Below are 18,549 nucleotides of genomic sequence, written 5' to 3'. Positions count from 1 at the left end.
ACTGAAATTAATTCATGGTCATTTTTAAATTGACACTGAAATTAGTCGTTGAGATCTTATTTATAGTCAGCTATTGTAATGTATGTCTGTGTTTTCAATATTATTTAACATACACGGAACATATTTTAAAGCTGCCAACAGGTATAATAAGCCATTAAAATATACATGCCACCCTGATTATATGGGTTTGTTAATATTTTGAACACAAATATGTTTTCCTTGGAGGCTATGCTGACATTTCCATATGAAAACTAAGATATGAGGAATTATTGTCCTCGCTGTTTTCCAGGAAAAAAATTACATTTGTATTGGGCGATAAGGAGTACATTGTCTAATCTATAAATTAATGGCCTACACCACTGTGCACTGTATCCACCAGGGAAGCGGCTATCAAGGCCTCTTACGAACACCACACTCGCAAATACACAAAAAGGCAACGGAAGCTGTTCCTGTACTGCTAACAAGCAACTACAAATGTGCAAGAAATAAAGAGTGTGTGTTTGGCTCGCTTCTGTGCATATTTGCCCTGTGTGGAGTGTGTAATGAGCCGTAGACCATCATGGACACTAATGAAAATCTTTCAAGAGTGTGTTGGCTCTTAAAAGCAGCATTACTCAATCTTTTTAATGATAGGGGAAACATTAAGATAAACCCTGATTCTAAATGAACAATCTGTTTTCAGAAAATAGTTTGCATACATAAGTAACATAAGTGTATCCCTGTTGATCATATATTATTATTGATTGCTACCTTAAATAAACCGGTCAGGTATATGTATATATATATATATAATAATATAATGTGTTATGTTTATATATATCATATTAATAATTTTATATGTATAAAAGATTGAGGTCTATTTCTATAGTTAACATCTAAAATCTAATGCTTTGATTAAAAGTGTTCAGTGTTAGATGCTTAAAAAGTCAACTATGTATTTGCACCAACATTTGTAGTTGTACCCTGTCTTTCTTCTTCTTAAAATCTTCCAGTAAATGTTTGTAGGCTTTAACCTTTTCCCAACCCAAAATAGTTGCTTTACTTTGCTGCTTTTAAGAATTGCTGCTACCCTGCAAGTTATTTGCCCTTTTATTTCCTCTTCGTTTCAAAACAGATACCAACTTCGTCCTTGGAAATGCTCAGATAGTAGACTGGCCCATCGTCTACAGCAATGATGGTTTCTGCAAGCTGTCGGGGTACCACAGAGCAGAGGTGATGCAGAAAAGCAGCACCTGCAGGTAGGCAGCAGGATCTGTGTTACAGTCTTCAAATGTCCAAATTCAGAAACAAACTCTAACTGTTTTGGTTCACCATTTTTTTATTAAATATTTTATTTTATTTTGCTTTTGCAGCTTTTGACACATATTTTGCAGCATTAGATGAACACGATTAGGCAGTGACATTTTAATGTGGGACAGCAGCAGTTCTATTGCTCAATGCTAAATAATTATGCTGCTAGTAAAAATCTGTAGGAGGCTCTCGCTTAGATCCCTGCCTCATATAGCCATGATACTATACATCGCTTATGGGTATACTGCATAGTAAAAGTTTGTTGTGGGCTGGCACAGTTTAGCCTTAAAATACAGTTAAATATGAAATCTTAATGAATTAATCTGTATGTTTTAAACTCTGTGAACACTTCCTGCCATTACAAAAACACAACATATCATTACAATAGAAGAAAAGAAGTCAGGCGGTCACTAAAGTCATAAAGGTTCATTCTCTTGGGAGTGTGTGTTGAGCCTTGTAACCTGAAAGCCGGTGCAAAGTTTTCAGTGTGGAGTCGCTCTTTTGGAATTAATTTTGCCTGGTGAGCCAATCCAATAATTTAGGTGGACTTTCTGTGGTGATGAATACATGAGCAACAGTGGTGTAGGCATGCACATCATCTGAACGCCATTTAGTTAATCATGTTGACAACTGAATGGCTCTTATTGGAGAAGCACTTGTGTAGTTTCTGCTGTCACGTCTGTTGTAAAAGATACTGACAAGTATCTAACAGCAATTAAAGCATTTGTTACTCGGCAAACGTCACATAAATAGTTTCTCTGACTGGTTGTTGGATTGTCCATGTGCGTGCAGAAGTATTTTTTCTCTGGTCGAAACCCACATCATAATGAAATCCAATGTCTACATTTTCAGTAGTTCTGGTAGTCGAGGACTTGACAACTGATTGATGCTGCCATCCATAGAGCCGTGTTGCTAGCGGGGATAATAAGCTGAGCTATGAGGAACCACTAAGTCATCAAAACCTCAAATTCAGTTATAAGTTCAGGTCAGGATGTTGACCTCACTGATGATTGTGGATACACATTTGCTGGTCCAGCTTGTCAGCTGTCAGCAGCCTTTTTTTCTATCTATATTTCCCTACATCTACAGCTGCCAGTTCTCTCCAGCCAAGCATGTTAACAGATATACAGTGTATTCTGCTATCATGAAGTGAATGAGAAGGTGAGGTGTTAGAAGTGATATGATATTCCCATAGTTAAAGACAATCCAGTAATTGCCTCTTGCAGAGACACAAATCCGTGATGTAATCCAGTTGTAACAGCTGAAACTGCTTCTGCACCACTGACTGTAAACCTGTGAATGTACAATATCCCCTGAGTCCCCCCTCCAAAAAGGCATAAAAGGCTGTTCAAATGAGTGGTATTCCCTTCGAAAGAACGTATGGCGTTTATTGTCTATAATAGGCATGTCAGTAACCACTATATTTATTAGGTTCACAGTGAAACAGTTGGTGCTGCCAGATTTTGAAACCGTGGGAGATTTCATCTGTTGTGGGAGATGGTGTTTGTCACAGCCAGCACTGCAGCTATTACTGATTTAAATCCTCGGGTGCCCAAACATAAGCTTCAGCACACTTGCCAGGACAAATATTGAAGCAAGAGTGTGATGATTTGTTGGAGGTTTATTTTCAGATTGCTAGATGGAGTGAAGCCTTGTGTTGATATACGTCATCATTACAAACATTCACTAGGTTGTGCGTACACAATGTTTGGTAACATTAGCAACGAAAAGCCACCTAGAAGAGTTTAGCAAGATAACCCCCAGGCAACTCAACATAGGAAATGTAAAAGCTTAATGAAAAGATGAGGCTGTTGGGAATATCAGTATTTTCCTAGGATGTATTATGAAATTAAGCTTAAAACTCTATTACAATACTATTTAACTCCAGCATTTGTAAAACTGTCTGTCAACGCATCACCCTGCAAGAGATCGGCATTTACCGAAGATTTCCACATGAATACCACAAGAGGGCGCCGATCATACAGACTTTCACTCAAAATCACGATAAACGCAGCCCTGTTGGAACACAGCATTCATACAGTATATGCACTATTCTTCAACAACATACTTTTGTTGGAATAAACAGTGGTAGTTTTCAAACGCACTGGTCAGTTGGAGACTCACAACCTCAAATCTGTTGCATTGCATTCTGGGATATTTATGCAGACGTCATCACCAGCGACCTTCACATACTGTCAGCTTTATGCTTCACATACTGGATATCCTAAAAATCTCACAACTTGTTTTAGAGTAATGTTGATACTTTATGTACTACCAAATGGCAGCAGTTCATCAGTTATACTGCAACCAACCTTGACTATACAATGTTCAACTAAAACCTACTGCTGGTGGCAGTACCATAAAAAGAAATAAACACAATTTCTAATACTGGAGCTAATACTTCAATTGTAGAGTAGATTGTTTTTAGAAAAGATTTCCTGAAGAAGCTACAGTTTATTACACCTACTTTTCTTAAATTACACAACTTACTTGGCATCATCCGTCCCACCATACACCCAAAGAGTTTGACCTGGTGAGTTCTTAATTATTAATCAGTAAGTAGTTTATTGTTTTGAAAGGATTTTCTGCTCATCTCTTTGTATCTGACAGTTGGTTGCTAGGGGATGTTGCAGGTTCTGGTTGTCTAGGTAACCCTCTTGTATGTTTCCCACCCAAAATGTTGCTGAGTGAAACAAGAAGAATGTGAAAATGTTTCTAGTGTATGGACAGCACTAGCTGCTTACTGTCAGCACTCTCTGTTTGAGGATAGAACATCTTCAATACCACATTATCTCTTATCACCCGATCGCTGTTAATCGCTTCCTGTGTGTAGGCCTGTGTCCTTTTAGGGCAGAGTCTCTAAAAGTCAGTGCACAGATCAGACAGCGCTAACAGAATTGAACTAAAAGGCTGATAGATAACCACCGACCAGAAGAGTCGTGAGAAATAAACTCAGATATTACTTGGTTAACGAGACAACAGACTGTTTCTAGCTTCTTGCAGAGGATAAATACACTTCTACACTTGATCTGTGATACGCTCTCAGTATGAACCCTTTTACCACAGCGTTGTTTCACATCATGTGCTGGAGGTCTTCCTCTTCTTCTTTTCTTTATTTGTGGCATATTCAGCTCAAATCATGTTGACCATGTATACCATTTCAGATGAATCATTATTTTCGACCTTACAAGTGAGTCATACAATATTTAAAAATGTATAAGCTGATTTGGATATATTGCTTTGTGTTATATCATCACACGTTTTCGTCACCCTTCAAACATCTCACTACACCTTTAATCATCACCGTCTTTCAACTTTTTGTCAAAAAGTATCTTTATGAGCCTGATTACTGAGACCATAAAACATTCACAGAATGTGGATGTGTGATGTTTCTGAAGATGACTCAAATATAAAATGTATACTCATGTCCCCAGAGTCTTATATCTAAACCTCTTTTTATGTAGATGTGTTCTGATCAAAGCTCTTCTTTCCATCATACCCGCCTATTCTGTATCTTTTCAATTATGCATATGTTTTCTGCTATACCGGATCCTGTAAACATACTGTGGCAAACCTGTGGGAATTTTTCACACATGACGGAAAAGTGGTTTAGGAAATTGTTATGACTTATTTTTTTTCTTTGAACAAAGTCGTGTTCCTGCCGGCTAGGAGACGAGAAGAAGAGCGAGAGAGGCTGCTCATCAGTGATGTTACATCAAGCGCTGGTCGGAAAAGTCTCTGCAGCGTCAGAATGTAGTCTCATTAAATTTAGCCCGCCTTTTGTATTTCATAACAAACTCTGAGTTATATTTAGATCATGCTGGAACAGGCTGCTACTGAGGGTGACGGTAACAAGTAAAGTGAGATTAATGTCTCTGCAGCTTTGGTAAAAGTGTTCATGGTCTGTTCGACCCGTCTTCAGATTTAATTTGCTTTGGAGAGGTGCTTTACGTTTGGCCAATTAGAGACCAAGCATTTGTCTTTTTTATGCTTTCAAGGTACATCTTGGAGTTATACTCCACTGCTGCTCTATATTTAATACAGTCCAGTCTGCACAGTGTACACATGGCTCCAAATAAATGGTTTCAAATTATACTAATAATTCTTAAAGGAAGCATAAAGTGTGCAACAAAATCCTACAATCTAATCAAGGAAAATATATTCACACATTCAAGGCTTCCTCCCCACTGTTTAGTGCAAGAATGAGCATGCCCAACAAAGCGCTATCTAATAAATATTCAAATAGCTTTTTCCCTTCTTTCTTGTTTTGCAGCTTCATGTACGGGGAGCTCACAGACAAGGACACCACAGAAAAAGTACGACTAACGTTCGAGAACTATGAGATGAACTCATTTGAAATACTGATGTACAAGAAGAACAGTAAGTTGGGACTTAACACATGAGGACAGGGAAAAAATGTGCAAATGTATTCAGAGCTTCAGTAATGTACAGCAGAGTTCAAAGGAAGCCCAGTACATTTTTACCACTGTAGAAATGTGCTAATTGCTTGAGAGAGCCAGACCAGAGAAACCTTCCTCAGTGGGAAATTTGTTTCCTCTTGCAGGTTGAACCTTTGTATGGAAAAATTTGAACGTTCAGAACATTTCAGATTTTAGCCATATGTACACTGTGAATAATTTCCTTTGGCTAGATGTATGTTGTTGTTCTTCTATTCTCAGGGACACCTGTTTGGTTCTTTGTGAAGATTGCTCCCATTCGAAATGAACAAGAGAAAGTGGTCCTTTTTCTTTGTACGTTCAGCGATATCACAGCCTTTAAACAGCCCATTGAAGACGATTCTTCCAAAGGTTAGAGTCAACTCATTTCATTCGTTCGACTTCATGCCTCTTATCAAACGGGATGCCAACGCCAGAGGGCAGTAGGAGAAAAAAATAATTAACATCCATACTTGAGCATCAAATGATGGAGTGAAATCCAATCTTTTTCACAATGCGTGGCGCACAAGTGTGACCTATAGCTTTTCACGCAGAGGTAAAAGTCTGTCTGCCAGCCATCATCCTCGACCCTATGGGTTGTGCATCCGTTACAGCAAGTACCTAATCAGTCAAGTTCATGCCCTATCATGATGGTTAATGACATACAACACAAAAATTATTCACAGAGCTGTAGAACTGCTGAACCCAAAATAAAAGCAGGTAGGAATGGTGCATCAAAACTTGAGCTACACAGCTATGACTAGTATGTGTTTTTGCTGCCCAAATAGAGGGTGGACACTGTAGTTAGACAGATATGACATCAGGTTCAAATAACACATGCACAGTATCTGTTATTACTTTATACTATACTATAGCCTTAGTGTACACTTCAGCTTTGTTTATTTTTTAGCTCAAACCACAGTTGCTCTTTAACTGAGTAGTTAAATTCCAGCAACACTTGATTATCTGAACACTTGGGGACAAGAGAAAGAAACTCAACACAGCATCACACATCCACAACGATGCTGACGCACCAGAGCGCAAGTCAAAATGCTCGGATCACTTGTAGGTTACATTGTAAATCCAACACAGAATAAATAATGTATTTTCACTCTTTCTGTCTGATAATTGGTTCTTGATAGATAACATTTAGAGTTGTCTTGCTGTAAAATGACGTCTGCTGATAAAAACAACAAATCAGTAAACTGTCATCAGTGTCTGGTAAAGCTGACGACTTTAGCCACTACCAGCAACACGCCTGAAAACTGTGTGTGAACTGTTCGCGATCACATTGTTATCGTGGGTAATATAGGTTCCTGGTTTTGACAATATCTCAAAACTGTCTAAACTGAGTTTGCTAGTGTTATAGGAGTCTGATTCTGAATCTGTGTATCATTTTACAGTTCAAAGTCCTTATTAATGGATTATTTGGTGTTGAAGAAATTGCTGGTCAGTTTGTGTCAGCGAAATTGGCCATTTCTTCAACTGGCCTTTTTCAGCTGCACACGAGTACATTTTCCAGACAAAAATCAGCTCATTGTGAATTTATTCCAACACTTGTTGAAGCCTCTGGTATCCTGCATGCCCAGGCCATAATCAGAGTTTTCTAAGCTTAAAGAGCAAGCGCTGAGCAATGGATCAGTGCCCCAAAAATATATTTCCACAAGCTGAGAAAACCTGGTGTAGCTTCAAGAAATGTTCAGCACCAGAAAACAACTAGAACACCTACGGTAAAGATTGTACATACTGTATGTTTTTATAATCCTCAGGCTGGGGGAAGTTTGCCCGACTGACTCGGGCTCTAACAAGCAGCAGAGGAGTCTTGCAGCAGCTGCAGCCCACGGTTCACAAAGGAGAGAACGTCCACAAACACTCCCGCCTCGCTGAGGTACATGGATTTATTTCTGATAATTTATTCAAAGTATTCTGAGGAAGAAAAAAAACTTTGTCACAAAATGAAAAAAAAAGCTGTATAAATGTTTAGTAGCTGAAACTGTGTGTACAAGAGAACAAACTTTGGACACTGAGATCAGGCTTTAAGATCAGGCCAAGACTTACACAGCACTTTTCAGGAGCAGGTGAGCTTTAGTCGCCATACGGATGACATCATTTAAACTCCAGGCTGAGGTATTTTTGGCTTCCTGCTCTGTACGTGTATTTCTGTATGTGTTGAGTTTCCCATGACATACTGCTTTTTGGCAGGTACTGCAGCTTGGTTCAGATATCCTACCTCAGTACAAACAGGAGACCCCCAAAACCCCTCCTCACATCATCCTGCACTACTGCCTCTTCAAGACCACGTGGGATTGGGTCATCCTCATCCTCACCTTCTACACAGCCATCATGGTGCCCTACAATGTCTCCTTCAAGACGAAGCAGAACAACGTGACGTGGCTGGTGGTGGACAGCATCGTGGACGTCATCTTCCTGGTGGACATCGTGTTAAACTTCCACACCACGTTCGTCGGACCCGCCGGCGAGGTCATCTCAGACCCCAAGCTGATCCGAATGAACTACCTGAAGACCTGGTTTGTTATCGACCTGCTCTCTTGCTTGCCGTATGACGTCATCAACGCCTTCGAGAATGTCGATGAGGTTAGTGTGGCCTTGAGCTGTAACACAAGAAAATGAATCTGTGTTTCAAGCCTTGATATCGAAAGTCTGCTTGTCCCTGCTTCTCAATTGTGAGGCCTTGCTTTTGTTCTTTGCCTAAGGTGACAGTGAACCAAATAATATTAATAATTGAGTAGTAATTTTATGTAAAAATTGCCAAACTTTGCCAGGTATGGGCTTATTAAATGAGAGGATTGTCGTTTTTTCTTTGTCATACATCATTCTATAATTTGCTGCTCAGAGCAAACAAGTCATTTTAAGATGCTACCTTGATGTAACATGCTAATTACTCCAAATTGGTCAGGTGAAATCAGATTTGTCACCAAATGGGCCCAAATTCTATCTTCAATGGCTAATTTTTGCCACTAAATTAGGACCAAGTTGAAACCCTAAAAGTGACCATTTCTTGGATGATTGGCATGCTGTTAGTTCTCCAGGCAGCCACTTAAGTTTAATAACCACTGTGCATTAGGACCAGTTCCCTGGTTGTTAGTTTGTGAAATGACAGGGGAAAAAAACAAGTTTGAACGACCAGCATAATGATATGGTTGTTTGTGAATTTATAAATGTTCCGCTGTAGTGAGGAGTGTTTGCTGGAGAGCCATCACAGGATCTTGAGGTAATTGGCACATTTTAATTGGGGAACGAGAGTTACACTGTAAAACTGGGGCAGTTGCAACTGCTCTGCTGTGTCACTGATGCCCTAAAACCATTAACACCTTGTGTCAGCTGACAAAAGGACAGAATCAAACAAAGACTTGCTATTTTTAGTCCATTTTAAGTGGATAACTTAGTTTTAACAACTTATATATGTTAATAATTGACTGAAGGTTTACTGTCTTTCTTTGGTTTGTCCTTGGTTTCTTGCACACACTGAAAACAGATTGTCCCTTTTATAGTTACGCGATGTCACTGATTCGTGGCATTTATTTCTCTGAGGGGACAAAATAACATGTTAGGATATAGTATATGTTTGTAGATGTGCTTTCTGAATGTTTCATGCTATGTCTAATTGACATTATATTTATGGTGCTACCACATATCCTCTGTATCTGGTCTAGATGTTCCTGAAGATGTATTTCTTTCCAACAAACACGCACTCATTGATTAAATGGAGCCTGGGGTCCTTCATTTGCCAGATTTCATTATGTCAATGCATCATTGTGTGCGTTTGTGTGTGCCTGCGCATGCTTAAATGTGTCACGTCTCATGATGTGAGTGTGTTGCTGCAACAGCGTGGCTGTGTAAAGTGCTGCGATTGCATTTAACAGCACAGTGTATGGCGGCTCCCAGGGCTCCTGTCGGGGAGCACACGCGGTGAATGGTAATGTGAAATGCAGTCGTAAACCTTGTTGGGGTGCAGCAATCGCTGAGTTGGATTTGCAGGTCCAGCATTTTGGACCTTTCTAGTCTTTCAATGCTTCAGCATCCTAAATGCTGACAAGTTCAAGTTTCCCAGAGTAGGAGCAGTCAGGGGTCAGCAGGAGGGGAAAACACCAACTTTCTTTCTTTAAATGATAATGCTGCTGTTATTTGATACTGAAGCTCGCGTTTGATGCCTTACAAAATCTATTAAAAGCACAAAGAGCTGCATCGATGCTTTTAGGGGACACATTTTATTATTACTATCTACAGGCTGTGTTTTAAATATTTTTTAACAATTAAATCAGTCTAAAGCAGGGGTCTTTAGTGTTTTTCAGGCCAAGGACCCCAAACTGATGGAGAGATTAAGTAAGGACCCCCTACCTACTATATGTGTTTATATTAAACTAGTGGTATTCATAAATATACATTATTATTATCATTTTGCTTTCAATATTAAGCTATCCCTTATCCCTTTACCAAAATAAGTTGGATTCATGTTAATGTGTAGTTAAAGAAATTTACATTTGTGCCTCACACACAATGAGGAACCTCTCATAGAATAACTGCTGCACAATAGCAGAGGTCAAATCTTCCATACCCCACAAATAGTTAGTTAGTCGACTACAGTTTTGAAACTTTGAGTCTGGATATCACCATATACTTTCACATACTGTCAGTCTTAGTGATCAGTTAACATAATCCCTCACTAACAGTGACTGTAACTGTTTTATTTCACTGTCTTCCCTTCTCTGGTCAAAACACCTTGCTCTGTATGTGCCTGAAAAGGAGCAACTCACCAGAGAAAGAGAGAAAAATCATTATAGAATAAAACGTCGGTTGTATTCATTGTAATAAAATAGTGTTTTAAGACCCAGTCCTTGAATGAGGCTCATAAACGCTTTGACCACCAAATAATTCTTATTAATGGGATAGATTGTCAATTTTGTTCTTTTTAGAAAAGACAGATAAAGCAAGACTATATTTCCAATCTGCTGCCATGCACTTGCTTTTATCCACTGAAATAATCAAGTTGGCTTTTTAGCAAAATAGTTTATTCATTTCCTAGCTCGTTTATCAAGCTACAATGTCCCGTTCAATGGTCAGTTTTATATTACTGTACTTTGAATCATTTGCTGACTTTAATTTGGATTGTGGGATATTGAAATGGACAATGTTCTAATATCCTGGACGATCGGTTAATTAAAAAAAAAAAGTAGCTGCAGTTGTAAAATTATTGTTAGTAGCAGCATAGTGCAGATTTACACATTTGCTGTACATGCACTGTGTGGATTAAATGTGATAAGGTTATGGATGCGCTGGCTGAAAGCGGACGTCAAAGCTCTTGACCACACTTCCAGGATCGTTCTACAGTGTGTATCTGCAACATCTCACTGACTCCAATTTGTTCCAAATTGCTTTGAGGCGATCCATGGCATGGAGTAAATGAGAGCGAGCAAACAATTGCCTGTGTTATTAAACCAGCGCCGAAACATCTCGCCGCTGCTACAGACCTTAACGACTGACATGAATAACTTTGATAGCTGCCCCCCCCCCAACAGGTTTCCAAATAGGGAAGGGGAGATCATTAACGGCTGTCAAAGTTATTCTTGGCACGTCACCTCGAGACTGATTGATACAGTTTTTAATGATTGATAACCCAAAACACAACAAATGGACCGCCTCAATGCTGCAGCATTTCAGTGCACGCTTTAGTCGTTTCACGGCGCAGAGAAGATTGTTCTTTTACGTTTGCTTTTATTTGATTATTGAATATTGATTTTCTCATGTGTTTACTCATCGCTTACTAATGATCAAGTGTCTTTTCTCTTACTTGTGCTCCGTTTTTGTTTTTCTTCTTTTCCATTCCTCCATTTGTTTGCATGGCCCTCCCCCCTTCCTCTTCTGCCTGTGTTCATGCATGGGACGTGATGGGAAGAATTGGAACCACCGAGCTGTCACTCAAGTAGGCTTCAGTTTGATTAGAATATGAAAATGAACGGTTTTGTGTTTTCACTTGTAGATGCACACTGCAGACAAACACGCTGCACAAACCAGGATTAAACAGTGACAATAGACGCGCACATTTCCTGTGACATTTATTCACGCACAAGCATTTCGGCTGTAGTGCTCCACGAGGGTTTGACAGCAGAAGCGGCAATGCATGAAATAAATGTCAGATAAAGCAAGATGAGAAATGAGCTGCTTGTTTTTTTTTTCCATGCTGGGATTGTCTTCTGCGATATTTGAAAATGCACAAAAACAGATTCAGGGCTCATATGGGACAAATTACAAAATCAAATTCCATAGTCATCCCAGCATTGAAAATATGCTCTGATGTTTGGAGTACTGTGCTGTGCATCATAAGAAACACTTTTTTTTCTTTTTTTTTTAGCTCCCTTTGATGGTATCTTTTCTTGACTGGCTAACTGGGCAACTGTTTTGTCTCGCTCTAGTTGGTAGTACAAAGTTAACATGATCCTTACACCAAGTTAAAATAATCCGGACCTCTCATCCAATAAAAACTTTCGCCATTCACTGGCCAACTTTTCCCCCAACTCATTTTAGTTTTTGCAGCAGAACTCAAAAACATGATTGCACTGGTAATTGAATTGTGTCGAGGCTCTGGGCTGTAAAGTGATTTCAGAGAAGCTGAAGCTGAGGTGTCTGGCAGCCAGCTAGATCAGATCAAGTGACAGCGAGCGCTGCAGTTGTACTCACATTGCAGACCACAGCACATTAGCAAAATCAATAACTCTGCCAATGCCCACACACACACAGGCAGAATCCCGCCAGCACTGAACTGCAAAGCAGACTGATGGGATTGCGATTGTCTGTTTGAATCATTGAGTGGGTGTTTTGGTGTACAGTTAAGCTGAGTAGACATTTAGCTGCTGGTTATGTAACCGCTAGAAGTTGTAACATTTCACGGCATTGTACAGGATTGGTTTTAAAATCGGTTCAGCGAATGCCTGAAACTTGTTTTTCTTCGTGTGTGTACTCTCTGTTTGCTGTTAATATTCATCTGACATTTACTATAGCATACAGGTTCATACTTTTCATATTGATTCCTTAAATGCTTCCAATTTAAAATGAAATGTGGTGGGTTAATGTTATTTATAAAACAGAACAAAACGTTTAGAAGCAGATTATTGTTTATCTAATCAGTTATCACCTTTACTGAAGTTTGCCTCTTGACAAATACGTACACATAAGCGACACTAAATACACCAATAAGCCATAACATTATGAACACTATATTACACTATATTGCCAAAAGTATTCACTCTCCCATCCAAATAACTGTATTCAGGTGTTCAACCTCTTCTGTGGCCACAGGTGTATAAAGTCAAGCACCTAGCCATATAGACTGCCTCTGCAAACATTTGTGAAAGAATGGGTCGCTCTCAGGAGCTTGGTGAACTCCAGTGTGGTACTGTGATGGGATGTCACATGTGCAATAAGTCCAGTCGTAAAATTTCTTCGCTACTAATACTCCACAGTCAAGTGGAATTATAAGTGGAAGCAATTGGGAATGTCAGGCAACTCAGCCATGAAGTGGCAGGGTCAGTGGAGGCTGAGGATCACAGTGCACAGAGGTCACCAACTTTCTGCAGAGTCGACCTCTGCAGACCTCCAAACTTCATGTGGCCTTCAGATTAGCTCAAGAACAGTGCGTAGAGAGCTACATGGAATGTGTTTCCATGGCCGAGCAGCTGCATCCAAACCAAACTTCACCAAGTAGAATGCAAAGATGCAGTGCATTGGTGTAAAGCACGTCACCACTGGACTCTACAGCAGTGGAGACGTTCTCTGGAGTGGCGGATCACGCTCCTCCATCTGGTCATCTGATTAATTTGGGTTTGATGGTGACCAGGAGAACGGTACTTATGAGACTGAACTGTGCAGGGGGAGTTACGGTGAGGGGTTGTTTTTCAGGAGCTGGGCTTCGTTCCTTAGTTCCAGTCAAAGAACTCTGAATGCTTCAGGATACCAAGAGACTTTGGACAAACTCACTCCTAAACCTTGTGGAAAACCTTCCCAGTAGAGGTGAAGCTGTTACAGCTGCAAAGGGTGGACCGACATCATATTAAACATTATGGATTAAGAATGGGATGTTACTTGAGTTTATATGCGTGTAAGGGCAGGTGAGTGAATACTTTTGGCAATATAATGTATCATAGCATACATTTAGTTTGATAGACAACTGGGTCAGAACATCTCCCAAAACTACAGCTCTTGTGAGGTTTTTCCCAGTCTCCAGTCGTCAGTACCTATCAAAAGTGGTCCAAGAAAGGAAAAGAGGTGAACCTGAGACAGGGGCATGGACAGCCAGCTCAATGGCGTATGTGAGGAGCGAAGGCTGGCAAGTGTATTCCTGTCTAACTGACAAGCTACTGCACACGTACCTACAAAACATGGTTGCAGACCATGTACTACTTCCATTTAAATGGTATTCCCTGATGACAGGACCAGAACAACGAGTTAAAGCTTGACCAGTTCACCTGGCCTCCGAAATCACCAGATCTTATCAGCATGCAGCATCTGTGGGATGTGCTGGACAGATCAATGGAAGCCCCAGCTCTCAGCTTACAGGACTTAAAGGATGTGCTGCTCAAGTCTTGGTGCCAGATACCACAGCACACCTTCAGATGTCTAGACTCTAGAGGACTCCATGCCTTGATGAGCCTAGGCTGTTTTGGTGACAAGATGGAAAATCACACAATATTATACAGGTAGTCATAATGCTATGGCTTATTGGTGTAAAATACACATCATACTTTGTGATTCATTGCAAAGTTTGGCAAAGAAGATATTAAGGTACATTTGTCGCCAGCAGCTCAACTATCGACTAACAGGACAATAAAATGGAAACATACTTAATGACAATTTTGCTTTTCTAATTCCTAATTATAATTAAATTGTTGTTAAAATTGTTGACAAAAACTGTACATTATGTTACAGGCTTATGGTACATAAGAATAAATGTTGATATCAATCTATTAAAGGCTAAAAAAGAGAACTTGAGTGCAACTTTGTTTCAGAGCAGTGCCATCTTGGGGTTTGAAATACTCTTTCAGGTGTTGGGTAGCATTAACTAAATCCAAACTTCATTTAAAATGTTTACATTTTGACTTTTTTCCCCTTTTTTAAATGTTATTTCTGATGCCTCTCCTCTTTCCTTTCTGTTTTTAGGGGATCAGCAGCCTGTTCAGCTCACTTAAGGTGGTGCGGCTTCTCCGCCTGGGTCGAGTGGCCCGTAAACTGGATCACTACATCGAGTACGGGGCGGCTGTTCTGGTGCTGCTGGTGTGTGTTTTTGGACTCGCCGCTCACTGGCTGGCCTGCATTTGGTACGTTCACCTATACTGATGCCTATATTGATTCTATTCCCAACACTATCTATCTGACAATGAATATACGTAAATCCAAATCAGGATTTCTAATTACACAAAAAAAGGGAATAAGAGTAGTTAAACATGTGACAGTTTTGCTTGAAGTTATTACATAACACACTGAGAGGGACTCCATGTTCCGCTTTCGCTGCATTAATAGCACCACCAATTAATATAAATGAGGTCGTTGATTAAGCTGATTAGTGCACTAATTAAAATTTTTTGTCAACATACTTGTTTTCACACATTAAAATTATATGTGTGTGTACCTCAAGGCCACAAAGAGATACAGTGAATTAGTTGCTCCTCATTCATATGCAAATGTATGCATAAAGGACCTAATCAGGGTCTAATCAGATCACCAAATCGACGGGGTGCAAGTGTGGTGGAAGAATTAAGTTTTCGTCATGACATCTGGTTGATTTATTTTGCTTATGAGAACACAATAAATCATTGTCTGGTATTCACAGAAACAGGAAGAATGTGCTTGATAGCTTATCAGAAACACAGATTTCCTTTGCAGATGGGCTTTTATCTTTCCGACTACACTTCCTTAAGAAAACCTTAATGTTACACTTGGCTACAAGACTCAGATAGAGGCTCTAACCAGCGTCATAAATGCCGTGTTTCGGTCCAGACAGACAGTGTAATCAAACTTCAATGGATGAAGCGGGTGTCGCTCCAAAACCAGCCTGCCATACCAGTAAAAATAGCTCCTGTGTCGTTCCCCACAGTGTGGTTTCTGTGGTTGCCATGGTCACACGCTGAGCCGCGTCGTCAGGTTGGGAAAAGTTAAAGCTTCATCCACTCAGATGACGGCAGCAGCGGTGGCAGTGGCAGCGGCAGCCTCACTTTCTCCCTGAGAAACTGTCATCTTTAACACAGATGGTAGAGGAGGTGGTTACAGAACTAGAGGAACATCGGGCCTGTGAATCCTGTCTGTACAATTAAGAACAACAACCTACTGTTCCCTGAGTTTCCTTCAGCACCTCTTTAAGGGTGTTATTTGGATCCTGACAGACTTCCTTCTGAATGACATGGCAAAATCTGAATTGTTAATCTGGATACTTTAGACCAGTTGATCAAAGGTCAGGTCTGTATGATAGTTTGTAGCCTCTACTAGTTTCAGCTCTTTGGTTTCCCTTTTACAAGGACAAATACAGACTAATGCCACCCGCTGGTATGAATAGTTCTTTCCTTTCCTTCCCTGGATTTAATGAAATTTCATTACCATGACTCAAAGTGGAGTAGACACATAGTTTATCTAAAATACACATATTCACAGAATAGAAATGCTGGTATGACTTAAAGGGAAGGTAAAATTACTCAAGTATCAAAGTGTAATGATAACAGAATAAAGTGGTCTTGTTTTGTTTTGTTGTGCTTTAAATGGAGGCACAGGCACACAGTTAACACTTACAACCTCATTTGATGTTTTTATCCTCAGCACCCAGCGGCAGAAATTTATTGGCTGAAAGAAGCTTTCATGTAGGCTCAGCCAGAAAGAATACAGCAATGTTATTGCTTGATTGTCGGACCCAGAAAAATCAGTGACACGTGGAAGGTCAATAAATATCATCAAAATGTAAAGAGTGGAAGAGTCGTGTCATCTTTTGAGGAGAATTTGCTTCAGTCAGACCAGAGCAACAAGTTTTGAATTAGTTGAGAAGCTGCAGTTCCTCAAATGTCCACTTGAGGCTGGCTCCAAAAGAGAGTTAATCTCCTTAGACCCTGATGTTAAGAAGTTGAACTTTACAGCAGATATAAACATGTTGACAGCCTGTTATATAACACAGACTTGGTGTCTAATGAATTTACTCATCTACCCGACAAAAACTGTGTGGAGTTAAATTATGCAAATTACAGTTTGGCCACTTTAACAGGTGGGCCATCTCAGGATGCTAGCTGTCTTCTTGGGCCTCACCCATCTCAGCAACACAAACTCCACCTCTTTGCCCATATTTTGATTAGATGATAGTTAAATGGAGTCATCCTGTGCTTTGTAACTGCTCTTTAGGAATCTTGACAGGAAAGTCAGTAAGGATTTGTTCATCTTTATATAAAATACTATACTATAAAAAGTATGAAATGCAGAGTATAATACATGACTTATTACTTACACTTCAGGTACAGCATCGGTGATTACGAGGTGATTGATGAGGAAACCAACAATGTGCGCAACGACAGCTGGCTCTACATCCTGGCAGAGACGGTGGGCAGGCCGTACCACTTCAACTCCAGCTCAGGAAAGTGGGAGGGTGGGCCTCTCAAGGACTCTGTCTATATCACCTCCTTGTACTTCACAATGACCAGTCTGACCAGCATCGGCTTCGGTAACATCGCACCAACGACCGATGGAGAGAAAATATTTGCCGTGGCCATGATGATGATTGGATGTGAGTGGGAATGTTTTTATCTTCTGTCTAATAAGTGAATTACGAGTGGAGCCTGGAAAGTTCAGAAAACAGAACTTTTCAAATGAGACTATATTTCTGCCTCAGTTGTGTCCAATAATATACAGTTCAGATTGAAAGTAGTCCTCTAACAGAACTACTGACTGCAGTCTTTATTTAATTTACAGCATCATAGGCCTGTGTGGCATTAGTGGCGCTTTCAGTGCTACTTCTGCCTACTGTGCAGTATATTACTTTACCAAAAAGTCACATTTGCTGTCTTCTGTTCATTCTCTAAGCACAAGTTTTAGATGACAGAGATCCTGTTTGTTTTTTCTCTTCACTTCAGATGGGGACGTTTACATATAGAGATTTACATCTTAAAGACATTATTTACCTTTGCGGATCTTCATTATGTCTGCATACTGAAACACGTTAGTAGTAATGATGAGCACATTGACAATATGTTGATTAAAAATTACTGTATTGTTCTTTCTTGAGAGAAAAGACTTTTTTTTCTGACCCTTTTTGATAGTTAGTAGATCGGCAATCGGAAATTTGTACTTTGGTCTTTGTTTCATGAACAAATCAGAGATTGACACATAAGTGGTAGGTAGAAGCTGGTGAGATTTAAAGGTGCAGTCACGTCAACATTTAAAATGTCAGAATCAATTCACTCATTAACTGTGTGTCTCATTAGTGTCTGAGCTAATGAGCTTGGTAGGTAGCTATTAATTCGTCGCTGAAGAAACATGACGCCAAGATCACATTAACAGTCAAGTTGTGACAAGAAGAAAGAGCTTTGGAGACTATTAGAAGAGCAAGGATGTACAAGGCTAGCTAGATTTTTATTGAGTGGCTCATGGATGAATGTCGAAACACAGAAAATGTTTCAGATATTGAGATAAATATATGTAAAACCTCAGTCTTTGGGCAGCTTTGCGCACTCGGTTTCTAGAGTTTTTCTGCTTTTGTGCTGAGCTGACGTCAAGATCGTTATACATAATGATGCTGCAAATGCATCACAGCCACAAAATGAAACTACGGTAATCTTGGTAA

At 39.8% G+C, this 18,549-nt stretch overlaps 1 protein-coding gene across 2 annotated transcripts in view; it reads left to right on the top strand.

Moving 5' to 3' along the window:
* The window catches only part of kcnh1a (potassium voltage-gated channel, subfamily H (eag-related), member 1a), a 47,190-nt gene that overhangs the window by 4,755 nt on the left and 23,886 nt on the right, over positions 1-18,549 (top strand). For both annotated transcript variants that reach the window (XM_047604102.1, XM_047604101.1), the window contains 7 exons: positions 1,115-1,238; positions 5,564-5,670; positions 5,970-6,098; positions 7,496-7,614; positions 7,929-8,321; positions 14,898-15,055; positions 17,225-17,493. In XM_047604102.1, the coding sequence (XP_047460058.1) occupies positions 1,115-1,238; positions 5,564-5,670; positions 5,970-6,098; positions 7,496-7,614; positions 7,929-8,321; positions 14,898-15,055; positions 17,225-17,493 (1,299 nt within the window). The remainder of the gene's footprint in view (positions 1-1,114; positions 1,239-5,563; positions 5,671-5,969; positions 6,099-7,495; positions 7,615-7,928; positions 8,322-14,897; positions 15,056-17,224; positions 17,494-18,549) is intronic.

Source organism: Mugil cephalus, chromosome 13, assembly GCF_022458985.1.
Source record: "Mugil cephalus isolate CIBA_MC_2020 chromosome 13, CIBA_Mcephalus_1.1, whole genome shotgun sequence".
NCBI lineage: Eukaryota > Metazoa > Chordata > Actinopteri > Mugiliformes > Mugilidae > Mugil > Mugil cephalus.
The sequence above is the reverse complement of the archived record's forward strand: the minus strand, read 5'-3'. Positions and strand labels throughout refer to the sequence as shown.